Source organism: Sorex fumeus, unplaced genomic scaffold (assembly GCF_029834395.1).
Source record: "Sorex fumeus unplaced genomic scaffold, SorFum_2.1 ptg000047l, whole genome shotgun sequence".
NCBI lineage: Eukaryota > Metazoa > Chordata > Mammalia > Eulipotyphla > Soricidae > Sorex > Sorex fumeus.
The window spans coordinates 16,482,756-16,496,995 of NW_026606104.1; the positions used below are offsets into that span (position 1 = coordinate 16,482,756).

A 14,240-nucleotide genomic window follows, 5' to 3' on the forward strand; every position below is an offset into this window, starting at 1 on the left:
CTTGGTCTACTTTTGAGTTAGTGACAGTGTAACTTCTTTGAATCATATTTTGGTTTGATTATTTCCCAAGCACTCATTCTCAGGGGCCCTCCTATCTAACTACTTCATATTGAACAATAAATTAGTACAGACACTGAGCGAAGTGCCTTCAAGAACCTTCCATAGATCATTTACTTCTCACAACAACCCTGTACAGTGACCAACACACACTCACACACACACACACACACACACACACACACACATAAATAAGTAATTATGTATAATAAAATGGGCTGGAGCGATAGCACAGCAGGTAGGGCATTTGCCTTGCACACAACCGACCCAGATTCAGTTCCTCCGTCCCTCTCTGAGAGCCCAGCAAGCTAACAAGAGTATCTCGCCCGCATCGCAGAGCCTGGCAGCTCCCCATGGCATATTCGATATGCCAAAAAACAGTAACAAGTCTCACAATACAGACATTACTGGTGCCCACTCGATCAAATCAATGAACAATGGGAGGACGGTGCTACAGTGCAGTGTAGTATAATAAAATGTATGCCAACTTTAAATTAGGCACTAAAGTGGTGGTAGTTGTTCAGTTGACTTTTTTCTTTCAAAATTGTTTCAGATCTTAAATATGTGCCTGTGTAGAGTAGGAAGGAGGGTTAAGGGGGCGGTGGGATGGGGGGATAATTAGAAAACTTGACAGCAATAGGTAAGGGATAAGGTAAAGGTAAAGGCCCTCCCGTTGATCGTCGATTTGCTCGAGCGGGCCCAGTAACGTCTCCATTGGAGACTTTGTTGTTACTGTGTCTGGCATATCGAATACTCTCGGTAGCTTGCCGGGCTCTCCGAGAGGGGCGGAGGAATCGAACTCGGGTTGGGATATTCTTTTTTAATTTTTTAAAAATTTTTTATTTTAATGAATCATCATGAGATACATTTACAGACTTAGACTTTCATTATTACATTTCAGTCAAACATTGTTCATGTACCCACGTCTCCACCAGTGCCCAATCTCCACCCACAATGTTCCCAGTATCCTTCCCCCTACCCCCTTTTCCCACCTCTTGCCAGTAAGGGATATTCTTAATAACCTTTCAGAATCAATATTAAAAAACCACAGTGCGGGGTTGGAGCGATAACACAGGTTTGCCTTGCATGCGGCCGACCCTGGTTCAATCCAAGGCATCCCATATGGTTCCCCAAGCACCGCCAGGAGTAATTCCTGAGTGCAGAGCAGGAGTAGCCCCTGAGCATTGCTGGGTGTAACCCAAAAAAGAAAAAAAAAAAACCCACAATGCCCAAAAGGAGAGAGAGAGGCGCCTGTCAAAGAGGCAGGCAAGGGGGGCGGTGATGGGAAGGAACCTGGGGACACCGCGTGGTGCTGGGAAATGTACACTGGTGGAGAGATGGGTCTTGGAATAGTGTATGACTAAAATCCAATCATGAACAGCTTTGTAATGCTCTAAAAAATTTTTTTAATTTAAAATTAAAAAATAGAAGAAAAATTTACAACGTAAAAACAAATAGCAACAGAGAACCCGAGGGCAGAGTCTGGGAAAAGGGGAGGCACAAATCGCGACAACTCCACCAATGAGCTGCCGGCGCCCGCCAGGCCAAGAAGCGCCCCACCCCCGGAAGCGATTCCTTAAGGGGAAGCCAATGCCCCGCCCCAGGCGGAGGACGGGCGAGGCTGGAGGCGGAGCCACGCCTCGCACGGGGGGCGGGGGGGCGGGCCCAGGCCAGACTCTCGGGATCTGGCACTGATTGGCTGTCGCCGGGCCCGGTGGGCGTGCACCAGGGCAGAGTCTCACGGAGGGCCTGTGTGTGCGCCTGCGCCTAGTGCGGAGCGGAAAGGAGCGGGGCCCCGAGCTGGACTGACGGGTCAGCGGCGCCGCCCGCCCCCCGGAGCGGTGCCGGAAACGCGCCGGCCGGATCCCCCCCAGCCGGAGCCCCTCTGTTTTCAGAGCCGCGAGCCCTTTTCCTTCCCACGGCCCCGCCTCCCGTTCTCCGCCCCTCATCCGGCGGCCGAAGCCCCTCAGCCTGGGCGGGGCGGGGCCGCCCGCGCTCGCGGACCCGGAAGAGGTGCCCTCAGCCACCTCGGCCATGGAGACCGCTTCGCCGTCCCTCACCGAGGAGGACCTGACCGAAGTGAAGAAGGACGTGAGTTCCAGTAGCCCGGGCCCCGGCGCGAGCCGAGAGCGGGGGTGGGGGCGGGTGGGGGGGGTGTATGAAGCGGGCGGGGACAGCGGAAACCTGGAGCGCCAGTTGTAGTCGGAAGAGGACTTGCGGGTTGCCTGCCGGAGCGGAAGGTCCAGACCCCGCGGGGTTGCGGGGAGCGCCGCGTCCTGGGGACCTGGATGCAAGGGACCCCGTCTGCCCCGGCGACCTGCACCTCCGCCCCCTCCCCCCCACGCGCTGACCGCGGGGCTCGCATCTCTGAACGTTCTTCCCAGGGAGCGTTACCCCGCGCCGACTCTCTTCGCATCCCGGTGAACCCACCTCCCACCCCAGCTCTGCGCCCTCGCGCTGCTCCCCGCCGCCCGCCGTCGCGGCTCCTGGCTGCATCGGGTCGGGGTCGGGGTCGGGGTCTGGTCGGGCTCCCGAGGAGAGGGGGCAGCGGAGCAGATCTGCGAAACCTCCTTCACCCCGGCTGGTGGGGAAGCTCAGCAGCTGGGAGCACACCCCGGAATTCCCCCCTCGTAAGCAGACGCCCACATATTTAAATTGTGGGGAGTGGGGTGGGGAGTCGAGCACTTGCAGAAACTATATTTACAGTTTGGCAAAGGGCGAAAATAATCGTTGGGTCGCTGGCTTGGATGCTTGCTTGCTTGCTTGCTCGAGCTGCGCTGGTGTTCGTTTGTTCGTGGAGGGAGGGGGTTAACGGTGTTGGTGTGATTTGCTTGTTCTTTTTTTATTCCACCTTCAGTGCTCGTTCCCTGGTTTTCCGTTCTCAGACCGACACGAATAGCACTCAGAGTTGCTTTCTATTAATTCATCTTAGAAACGAGCTCAGTGTGCAGTGTGTTCTGCTTTGATGCTGTTCTTATACAAAGCCATATTTGTGGACGGGGTCGGATAGATTTTTTTAAATGTTCGTTTCCCCAAATTTTCTCTTTCTCTCTCTCTCTCTCTCTCTCTCTCTCTCTCTCTCTCTCTCTCTCTCTCTCTCTCTCTCTTTCACACACACACACACACACACACACACATATACACACAGTGAGTGTGAGTTTTAATATACTGTTCTCATCACTGCACTTGGTAGGTCTGACTCACTCGCAGAAGTCGCTCACCCCAGAAGTCCTACCTTGGTTTCCTCATTCAGCAGGTGTCTGTTAGAGCAAGTACTGAATCAGAACCGCGTGCTCTGCACCCCTGTCAGCCCCTGCTTGGTTTCCCTAGCTTAACTATGGGAGAAGTCCTTGAGCACTTAAGGCGGGGGGAGGGGGGGGATGCGATTTTTCTTGGGCCTGAAAAGATTCTGGTCGAGGTAAAACTGAGATTTTGATAACTGCTTTAGAGTGAATGAGAGTTGTCTTGTTCAGAATTTGTTCTTTTCCAGGAAAACCATGAACTTGGAGAGCAAGGGCCTGTTACCATCCAGAAACTAAGTCACTTAGTTTACAGTGTTTCCGCTTAATCATTCCCACACCTCAAGGCTCTAAGAGTCATTCTTTATTACAGCTGATAAAGCAGAGTGTAAGATTCCAGGTCAGGGTATGAAACTTGAAGCAAATACGAATGTGCACAGGCTATCAGGGCCCTTTTTTCTTCAGTTCATTGGTATTATCCATCACCTTGATTTCAGTTCACAGCTAGAGAGAAATCCATAGCCTTAGAGAATTAGAAGTGTTCCCAAAGGTTTGTGGAACTAACCATCTTCATTTTTTTGGTTAGAAACCTTTTTATCATGAGATTTCCAAAATGGCTTCTGACTTTAGGAATTTCTTAAATATCATCCAGATATTTGGACTTTCTTTTCTCACAACTCTGGATGCTTATTTTTTCAAGAATCTACTGGAAGTACACTTTGATACTTTTATGCCATGTAGTTTTCTCACTTTATCTGAAATAGAACCTTTTATCAAGCTATCCTCAAAATTGCTTACTGTTTGAGATGTATTCTCTTGTCTAGAAATAGTATACCCATTCTCCTAGTATACTATAAAATATATAACACACTCTTGCTTCTCACTATAGTTCTTCCCCAGCCCCTACCCCTGTTCAGCTGCTTACTTAATCTTGTTCATGTAATTAGTTTAGTTTTATAATACGGATTATTTGCTGTTGTAGGACTGGTAGTATAGTTGATTCTAACAGTTCAAAAATTTAAAGACACATTCTTGTTTGAAAAGAACTCAGTTTCTTGGAGGGAAGGAGACAGACTAAAATAATAAATGCAAATCACAAAATAAGTGCAGTGAATTTTACATTCACCCAAAAACTAGATGCTTGGCACTCTGCTAAGTACAGAGTATAGTGTTGAACAAGCATGTCTGGTTTTTACCTGCTTCAAAAAATACAGGTCCTGGGCTGGAGCGATAGCACAGCGGGTAGGGCGTTTGCCTTGCACGCCGCCAACATGGCCGACCCAGGTTCGATTCCCAGCATCCCATATGGTCCCCTGACCACCGCCAGGAGTAATTCCTGAGTGCATGAGCCAGGAGTAACTCCTGAGCATCGCCGGGTGTGACCCAAAAAGCAAAAAAAAAAAAAAAAATACAGATCCTTAGCATTGAAAACAACTGTATAGTTATAAATTACAGTAGGAACTATGAAGGAGACAAAACAGGTGTTGAGATGATAGCAGGAGAAATCAGTTGAGATACGATGGTGGGTGACATTTGCTTTTAAACCATCTCAAAGAATATAACAGAAGGGTAGAATTTGCACAGGAAAGATCTATTATAGCCAAGACCTTGGGAAATTGGGGAGATTAGGAGAAGACAGAGATTGCACTGAGGTGACACAGAAAAATAACTAAAGTCAAAACTTAAAAGATTCGAGATGGTAGTATTTGTATTTTTCTCCAAATTATTAAGTACAGAATTGAAGAGTTAGAGTTTTTTAAGATCTCTCTGCAATTGAGAGCAAAAGTGAGAAGAGGGATTCACACCCTAATTCTAAGAAGCAATTCTTATTATTCATATATTTAAGAGATGATTTGGATCAGAGTGAAGGCAGTGGTGATGTACAAAAGGGAAATTCCAGAAATGTATTTGAAATAGAAAGAATAAAATGTCATGATGTATTTAATGCTGGAGATAGAAGGTAGAATCAGATTAGTCTATGGAATTGTCAAATCAGCAATCAGAGCTACAGATCTGAAAATCAGAGCAGTTTGAGCTAGAAAATGTAAGCATGTAAATGAGTGAGTTCACAGAGGAGTTGAGAGCAACCTGAGAAAAGGGAGATCACAGAAATTTTTAAATGTGAGAGGTTGGTCACAGATATGGGAAGATAGTATTCTCACAGAGTGTCCCAGACATACTTGACCTCTCTCCCCCTTTTCAGGGGAAAAAAAAAATCACTGTTATCCTAAGGCTACTATCTGCTATAGTCTACCCCCTAATCTTTCCAACACCTCTTCCCCTCACCACCACCCCCATCCCCAAATCCCTGGGGCTGGGTATCACCCATTTTGGGAAACAAGAAAAAAGTGTTTTAGGCTAGGAGGGCTCAGCAGTATATGTCCTTGCAGTTAAGATGATAGGTGCAGAATAAAAAGTATCAGTTTCAGCCTTAAGAGACCATTCATGACTTTGGGGGAGGAGGAGGGAAGTTGGGCCACACCCAGTGTTTCTTAGGTGTAACTCCTGGAACCCTGGAATTTTTTTTTTTTTTTTTTTGGAATCACCTTGAGATACGGTTACAAAGCTTTCATGGTTGAGTTTCAGTCATACAATGATTGAACACCCATCCCTCCACCAGTGTACATTTCCAGGAATTATTCTTAATGGTGCTAGGGACTGTAAGGAATACCAGGATCAAACCTGGGCCCTGGCTTGCAAGGCAAGTGCCTTAACCACTGTACTATCTCTTCAGCCCCATTAGTAACTTTTTAAAAAAGAGAGAGATGGCGTAGAGATACGAAATAGGAATTTGGGAAAGAGGAATTAGGCCCTGATAAATAGAAAAGTGAAATGTATAGACAGGGTGCTATAAGGACAGATGGGAGGGGTGTATAACTCATTTAGGCGGGGGCTGGGAGGGTTCTTAGGTATTGCTATCTTAAAGAGTCTGCTACTGCCCTGAATTTTAAGGGATAAATAGGATCTTTGTATATGAGAAGATAATGTTAACATTAAGAAGTGTAGATGCCAACAACATTAGTATATGAAGTTTCTAGACACACAGAGGTGGTAGATTAAAGAGTGCTGTCCATAGAGTGGACAGGAGTCATATTACGAAATGACCTGCCTAGACTTATCAAATAAAAACTATTAAATTTTGAGCACTTCATGTTTATCACTGTTAGAGAAAGTGTTATCTAAAAGTGGCCTCGTTGGGAGGTTTTACTTACAAAGCTTATCTTGAGTAACCACAGATGAATAGTTCTCCAAACCAAATCTCCCTGACAGATTTCAAAGGTTTTATAGTGGCCTCAACTCAGTTCAGTCACTGTATATTGTTCAGATAATCTCTACAGCACAAGGCTTTTCTAAGCCTGTGTCCTTAGAGCAATTTCTGAGAATGGTGGAAGCAAACATTTCAGACATTCCAAGGGGGCAAAGTTATAATGTATATTACAAGGAAGGGATGAAAAGCCTTCAGTGGCCTGGGTCTGGCTTGTGACTCAGTAGTGAGTCACAATCTCTTAAGTGCGTTCTCCGACAGCCAGAAAATACATGAAATTCTCAGATGCACTGTCTCATTTTTACAGCTAGAGGACCCACCTGCAAAGTATTTGTCATTGTGTCAGCAAAACCGAAAGTGTGACCAGATTACATAACTTGCCCTAGCTCTCATAGGCATGTGTGGCAGATTGAAGATTTGAGCTAAGATTGTTTTGAGTCTAAAACCAAAGTCCAGAGTCTTATTTTTTATACTACTCTGTAATATAACTTTCTTCTTGAAATCAAGGGTAGAAACCAGTGTTTCAATTTTGAATTTTTTTTTCTTTTAGGCTCTAGAAAATTTGCGTGTATACTTGTGTGAAAAAATTATAGCTGAGAGACATTTTGATCATCTGCGTGCAAAAAAAATACTCAGTAAAGAAGACACTGAAGAAATTTCTTGCCGAACATCTAGTCGAAAAAGGGCTGGAAAGTTGTTAGACTACTTACAAGAAAACCCCAAAGGACTAGATACTCTGGTCGAATCTATTCGAAGAGAGAAAACACAGAACTTCCTAATACAGAAGATTACAGATGAAGTGCTAAAACTTAGAAATATAAAGTTAGAACATCTTAAAGGTAAGATGTCTTTGATGTCCTAGAGTTAATTAAGTTAAACGTAACAATGCTTTTAAAAAGTAAAATAAAAAACAAACCCAGAAGTGATCATTCAAAAAGATCATAATTCTTAGTTACATTTATTTTCAATTTTGGCCTTGGAAAAGTAGAATATAGCTTAATATTAGATATTTAGGGTGCCATGGAGATGGCTCAGTGGACTGAGCATATGCTTGCAGGAGTCCTGGATTTGTCACCACATGATCCCCTGAGCACCACCAGGAGCAGCCACTAAGCACAGAACTAGAAGTAGACCTGTGAACTGTCAAGTGTGGCCACAAAGAAGAAAAGGAGGGCCCAGAGAGATGGTACAGGGAGTAGCGAGGTTGCTTTACATGTGCCTGACCCAGGTTTAATCCCCAGCACCAACACCACCAGGAGTGATCCCTGAGCACAGAGCCAGGAGTATGCCATGAGCAAAGCTGGGTGTGACCCAAAAGCAAAATTAAGTTACCATAAGAAAATATAATTACTAAAGTACCTTATGATTCTTGGCAAAAGCAAAAGAGGACAGAGTTTTTCAATTGCTATTTAAGTTATGGTTGTGGGTAACTAACTTGTATTTTTCAAAGTTGCAAAATACCTGTGGGCCCCCTTGTTAAAGCTTTTTCATTCATATCTGCCTAATTTTATTGTAGGACTGAAATGTAGCAGCTGTGAGCCTTTTCCAGATGGAGCCACAAGCAAAATCACTAGATCAAATTCGGATGAGAGTACTTGCTCTGATAAACTGAGACCATCCACTGTTATGTACCACCCAGAAGGGGAATCCAGCACAGCTCCCTTTTTTTCTACTCATTCATCTCTGAATTTGCCCATATCTGAAGTAGGCAGAACTGAAAACCCCTCCTTTTCTTCAACTACGCTTCCAAGACCTGGGGACCCTGGTGCACCTCCTTTGCCACCAGAACTACAATTAGAAGAAGAAGGAACTTGCGGAAATTCCACTGATATGTTTCTTCCCTTAAGATCACGTGCTATTTCTCGGCAATGATGGCTTCCTGCTCTCTTTCTATTGTTTTTTGTTTTTTTGTGCCTCGCCTGACTGTGCTCAGGTCCTACTCCCAATGTGTTGCTTGGGGAATCGTGAGTTGGCAGGAACTGAACCTGGGCCTCCCGTGTGCAGAGCATGCACACCAGTGCTCTCTCTCCCAACCAGTGCCTTTTCATTTTAAAATAATGACAAAATATATGAAAAGATAGGAATCTTTTTTATAAAATTGCTATGATTATTAACATTTGATATGTGTCAAAATGCAATGTGCGCATACTCTGTAAATAGAATTTTTTAGAATAAAATAAGCATAATTTTAGAGATGATAAGATCATGTTGATCATGTGCTTTTCAGTATTTTTTATTTTTGAGCTGTTTAGGTGTCTTCAAAGCTTTATGTTTTCAGACTGATTTTTATGGGAAACACTTCTTGGGCCACAAATAATGCCTCTTCTCAGTGCATTTGTACTGGAAGTCTTATGGCCCTTTCCAGTCATTTGCAGTAAAATTTGAGAGCTAAGTTGTTTCTATTGGGTCATAAAAGCCAGTCACCCACTGATGTGAAGTCTGCCAATGCACTAAAAAGAATTTTTTTCTTAGCCAATTGAATCCTTCTTGTTCAGAGGAATAGCTACTGGGATTTTAAGGCACGGAAGACTTTAATTTGCCAAAATACCTTTCTTGTTTACCTTAATGATTAGTGCTAGTTTATTAAGATTTTCACATTCTTTGTTTTAACATTTTTCCATTCCTAAGGTAAATCCTTGGCATCATCTTGTTATTAAATGTAACCTGATAGATTAAAATACTTCCTTTGAACTTTCAATGCTCTTTTAATGAGAACCACCATACATAAAGTTGAAATAATAAATCTTTTGACAGCTCTGTTTTTAACACAATTTGGAACAAGTAGGCTATTAGCTATATTTGTTTTGTTGTTGTTATGTAACAAAACAGCTAATTTTGTTTATTTATGATTTTATGCTGTTTTAATTGTAATTTCACCCATTTTCTGATGCCAACTCATACATATTTTCATTAATTACCAAAAGAGCAGAGATGGATTTGTGTTATTAGAAATGGAAGTTTTTTAAAGATCGTGCTGTGATTTAGAAGTTTTAGCTTCAATAGCAAATATCTAAAACACTACCAGTTTATCACTGTCCAGTTTATCATTCAAAAAAATTGACATGTTGGCATTAAAAGTGTTTCAGAAATGGATGATTTTTATGTAGGTATTTTCTAAGGATTGTGGGTAAACATAGCACCTCTACCATAGCAAAAGAAAATAGTGGCACTTACATTTCAAAAAATCTCTTTAAAAGCAGAATCCAAAATGAGAAGCAGGCTTTTTCATTTCATAATTTCACATTTCACTGATACGTGATTACTTGTTTAAAAAAATTTAAGGAAGGCTCAGTGGCAAAGTGTGTGTCTCATACATGTGAGATCTTGGGATTAAACCCCAGCACTAACAAACACAAAAAAATCAGCATTTACTCAAACTCAAAGATGATGATTTAGGTATGCTATAGCATCTGTATTTATAGTTTAAAACAATGAGTTTTTGTTCAAATTGTTGACTAACTGCATAGATAATTTGACAGATAAATATTCTCACATAAAGCCAAATTTGTTTATTTTAAACACTGAAAACAGTCATTGCCAAAAATATTAAAATCACAGACTGATATGATGCCACTGGCTACTACGATGATTAATGTGTAGTGAATCACAGATATATTATCACTTGATACAAAACGTCACAGGTAAACTCATTTTATTGCTTTTTGTTTGGTTTTCAGAGAAGGGCAGTCACACCTGGTGATGGTCAGGGAGATGCATTGCTAGGGATTGAATCTGGACATTCATCTGGACGTTCATACAAAGAATGTCCTTCTGTCCTCTAAACTTTTTCCTGGAAGAACTGATATATTTATTAAAATTGATAAGTCTAATGAAACCAACAGCTTACATTGTGTTCAGTCTTTGTATAAACAAAGTTTTGACAAATGTCTACTATCATACCATGAAAAGATTTTGCTGCCTTAAAAATCTCACATACTTAATTCATTCCTTGCTCTCTCTTTCCTCCTCATCCTTGGCACCAAGGATCTTTAGTCAGTAGTTTTGCCTTTTCCAGAATGTCATATAGTTGGAATCAGAGTGTTTAGTCTTTCGATCTGATTTTTTTTTTACTTAAAATGCATTTAAGTGTCCTCTATGTCTTTTTGGGTGAGCTCACTTTTTTAAAAGGTCATTTCATATTTGTGTGACATGTCACTCTTAGTGCCAGATGAAACACTGGAAACTTAGGGGTAAGCCAAAGATAATGCCCTTTCTTTGGGGATTTTTTTTCTTTGGGGATTTTTATTCTTTAAAACATTTTTTTTGTTTGCAAGTCTTTAAATCTGCTTTCATAAAATATTTTTATTCCAATATACCAATTTTCTTGTTTGATTAATGATTTTTGTCTCTTGTTTAAGGAGTCTTTGCCTCTCTCAGTGCCAGGATGGTAATTTATGTTTTCATGAAACTTAGTTGTTTTACAGTTCTGATTAAAAACTGATTCGTTATTCATTTAAAAAATGGTTTTTGTGTATGATGTAGGGTGGAATTCAAATTTAATAGTCACTGTCTTACCAAGCAGGAAGTTTCAGACTGTAGCATTAGCTTATGTAACTGGATATGTGAGTATACTGTTTACGGAGACAGGAGGAATTAAAGCAGGAAGGAAGTTGGTCTGTAGTTGTTAAATGTAATCTTACAAGGACTTTCTGAAAGGAGAGCTGAATTATAGTATACACTGTACCTGAATAACTTGAGTGTTGCTCCTAAAATCCTAACGTGAAGTTTGCCCTGTATTGAATTTAATTACCTTGTTGTTCTAAACTTTAAAGGATGTCAGTGACCATACTATACTCCATAGCAATTAGAATGTTGGGTGTGGATGCCAAGTTATCAGAAGTGTGTGAAAATTTCCTGGCAATTACAATATGCAGCAATATTGGAAACCACCACCCTAATAGATGTCAAATTCTATTGCTTGGTGTTTCCACCTTTGAGCTCTTGTTTTTTTCTGTTTTGTTTTGGGCCACACCCAGCAATGTTCATAGGCTGGAAACCATGTGGTGCCTCCAATCCTGCTAGGCTTCCCTCAAGCAAAGCATGCTCTCTGGTCTTAGACCTAACACTATTGCTCTAATGAGTTTATTTTAATGCTGATCACAGCCTTGAAAACTGGGTTTTATTGTTTGGACCATTATATTTTTGTACTCAGGTTACTTCTGGCCATATGCTTAGCGATTTCTTCCAATGGCATGCACTCTTAGTGCCAGATCTAACACTGAAAAATTAGGGGTAAACCAGGAGACCACATTGTGCCAGGGATCATGTTTTGCCTTCTGCATGCTCTACATGTACTCATGTACTCTCAGGCTGTTGAGCTATTTCTCCAGCCCAGTTGGTTTTTTGATTTTGGGTTTTTTTTTTTATTATTAGTGAAACACCATGAGGTACAGTTATAGACTTATAAATTTTTGTGCTTGGGTTTCAGTTATACAATGATCAAGTACCTATCCCTCCACCAGTGCCCATCCTCCACCACCACGGGTCCCAGCATCCCTCCCCCCCATTCCCCCCCCCCTTCCACCCTGCCTCTGTGGCAGGGCATTCCCCCTTGTTCTCTCTCTCTTCTTTTGGGTCCTGTGTTTTGCAAGAGAGGCATTGAGTGGCAATCATGTTTGGTCTATAGACTACTTTTAGCATGCTTCTCCCACCCTGGCAGGGTCCTCACAACACCCTTTATTTGGTGCTCTCTTCTCTATCTGAGCTTCCTTTTCACCTAGCACGTGTGGCTGGCCTTCAAGTCATAGAACAAAATTCCTGGTACTAATCTCAGCCATTCCTGGGTGTTAGTCTCACTTTTTTTGCTTTATGTTCCCCAGATGAATGCAATCTTTCTGTGATTTAAAATTAAAAATTCAAGATAATGGGGTGGGGGGGCTGAAGCGATAGTACAACGGGTAGTGCATTTATCTTGCAAACTGCTGATCCAGGTTTGATCCCGGACATCCCATATGGTCCCCCAACCACCAGCAGCAGTGGTTCCTGAGTGCAGAGCCAGGAGTAACTCCTGAATATCGCTGAGTATGACCCAAAAAGCCAAAAAAAAAAAAAAAAAAAAGACAAATTACAAGTTGTTTAAGATTAAAATCCAGAACTGAAGCAGGAGAAATAGAAATAGATCAAAGAACTAAGTGTGCTTTTCATAAGTGAGACTAAGTTATGATTCCCAGGACCCATGGACCCCCAAGCACAGAGCCAGGTACAGACTTTGAGCACCTACCAGGTGTGGTCCGAACAAAAACAAAAATAAAATTCAGAAATAATTTCATTCCAAGATCAGTTCTTGGATCAATTCGAGTCTTTCCCATTATCCATGTGCATATCCATTTGTATTCTTAAATGACGTAAAGGTAAAAGTGGAGATTACATGGGGTTTCTTTTTCACTCATTAATTCAGTAATTACTGTATTTTTCCAGGTGCCAGAGACAATGTGCTAAAAAGTTATTTTCTCATAGAATTAAATTTTAGTTGGGAGATAGAAATAGAAAATAAACTGAATAATTCCAGGTGTCATGGATAACAGAATGGGGTGTGTAGAGACCAAGAAAATATTTTGTGAAAAAGTGCATCAGTAACATTATTCGGAAAGCCCTCAGAGCAGGTATTTGAGTTGTGATCTGAATCCTAAGAAAGAAGGAGCAGCTAGCCTGGAGCATCTTGTGCCAGGAAGCCAGTGTTCAAAGAATGGGTGGGGGAGTGTGTCCAGAAAGGCACAGAAGCCAGTCTGAAGAGACTCCAGCCAGTCAAACCTGGGATGGTTTTAATATCAATATAAATAATGACACCTGCCAGGGCTGATCCCTTGACTGCAGAGCCAGGAGTAAGTCCTCAACACTGCTGGGTGTGGCCCCAAAATAAATAATAACAATGACTGATTACAACATTGCTAAATAAGAACCGCAGGTCAATGCTAATGTAAATCAAAGAATGATGAAGTATGGAGTATTTACATAACCTCAACCTTCCTAGAAAACATAATAGAAAGGAAGGGAAAAATTATATTTACCATAAAGAAGCCTGAGAAAGGGCGCTCTGAGCGAAACACAGGTTAAAGTCACCAGGACTAAATAAAATTAATCTCAAACATCCAAATATGGTGGGTTGAGAACACACCAACACCATCTTCCTATTTTTTCCTGCTGAGGATTCGCAGCCTGTATCTCTAGTCATTGAGGAAAAATCAAGTGAACTCAAATTGAGGCATCTTCTATGATAAATACCTGGTGAGCAGTAAAATATCAAGGTCATGAAAGTTAAGGACAAATGATTTCATGTCGAAGCGAATAAAAGACATGACTGCTTAAACAGAAGTCTTCTATTTGAATCAATTTAAAGATCATTAAGTGTTTAGGAAATTTCACAAGAAAAATTGCAATTGTCCAGGAAAAACAACTATAGAATTGAAATATTGCATTTGAATTTTAATTATATTTTAAACTTTAAATGACAAGCTGACTTTTGTCCTGAGCCTCTGGATTTCAAATGGTGATATTTCAAGAGATGAGAAGGGCTGGAGAGATAGCTCAGCAGACTGAAAAAGCATGTCAGCATGAGGGTGACTCACAATTCTTGGGGGACCAATAGTACAATTCTTGGGGAAACATCATATACCATTATTAGGAGTTATAAGAAGCAATCCCCAAGCAGAGAGATGAAATTCCTTGAGGACTGCTGGGAC

At 41.8% G+C, this 14,240-nt stretch overlaps 1 protein-coding gene across 1 annotated transcript; it reads left to right on the forward strand.

Moving 5' to 3' along the window:
* The first annotated feature begins 1,845 nt into the window (after positions 1 to 1,845).
* On the forward strand, positions 1,846 to 11,003 carry BCL10 (BCL10 immune signaling adaptor). The gene is made up of 3 exons (XM_056122774.1): positions 1,846 to 2,148; positions 7,112 to 7,400; positions 8,078 to 11,003. The coding sequence occupies exons 1-3, from the start codon at positions 2,092 to 2,094 to the stop codon at positions 8,431 to 8,433; spliced, it is 702 nt and encodes a 233-aa protein (XP_055978749.1). The 5' UTR covers positions 1,846 to 2,091; the 3' UTR covers positions 8,434 to 11,003.
* Positions 11,004 to 14,240: the final 3,237 nt, after the last annotated feature.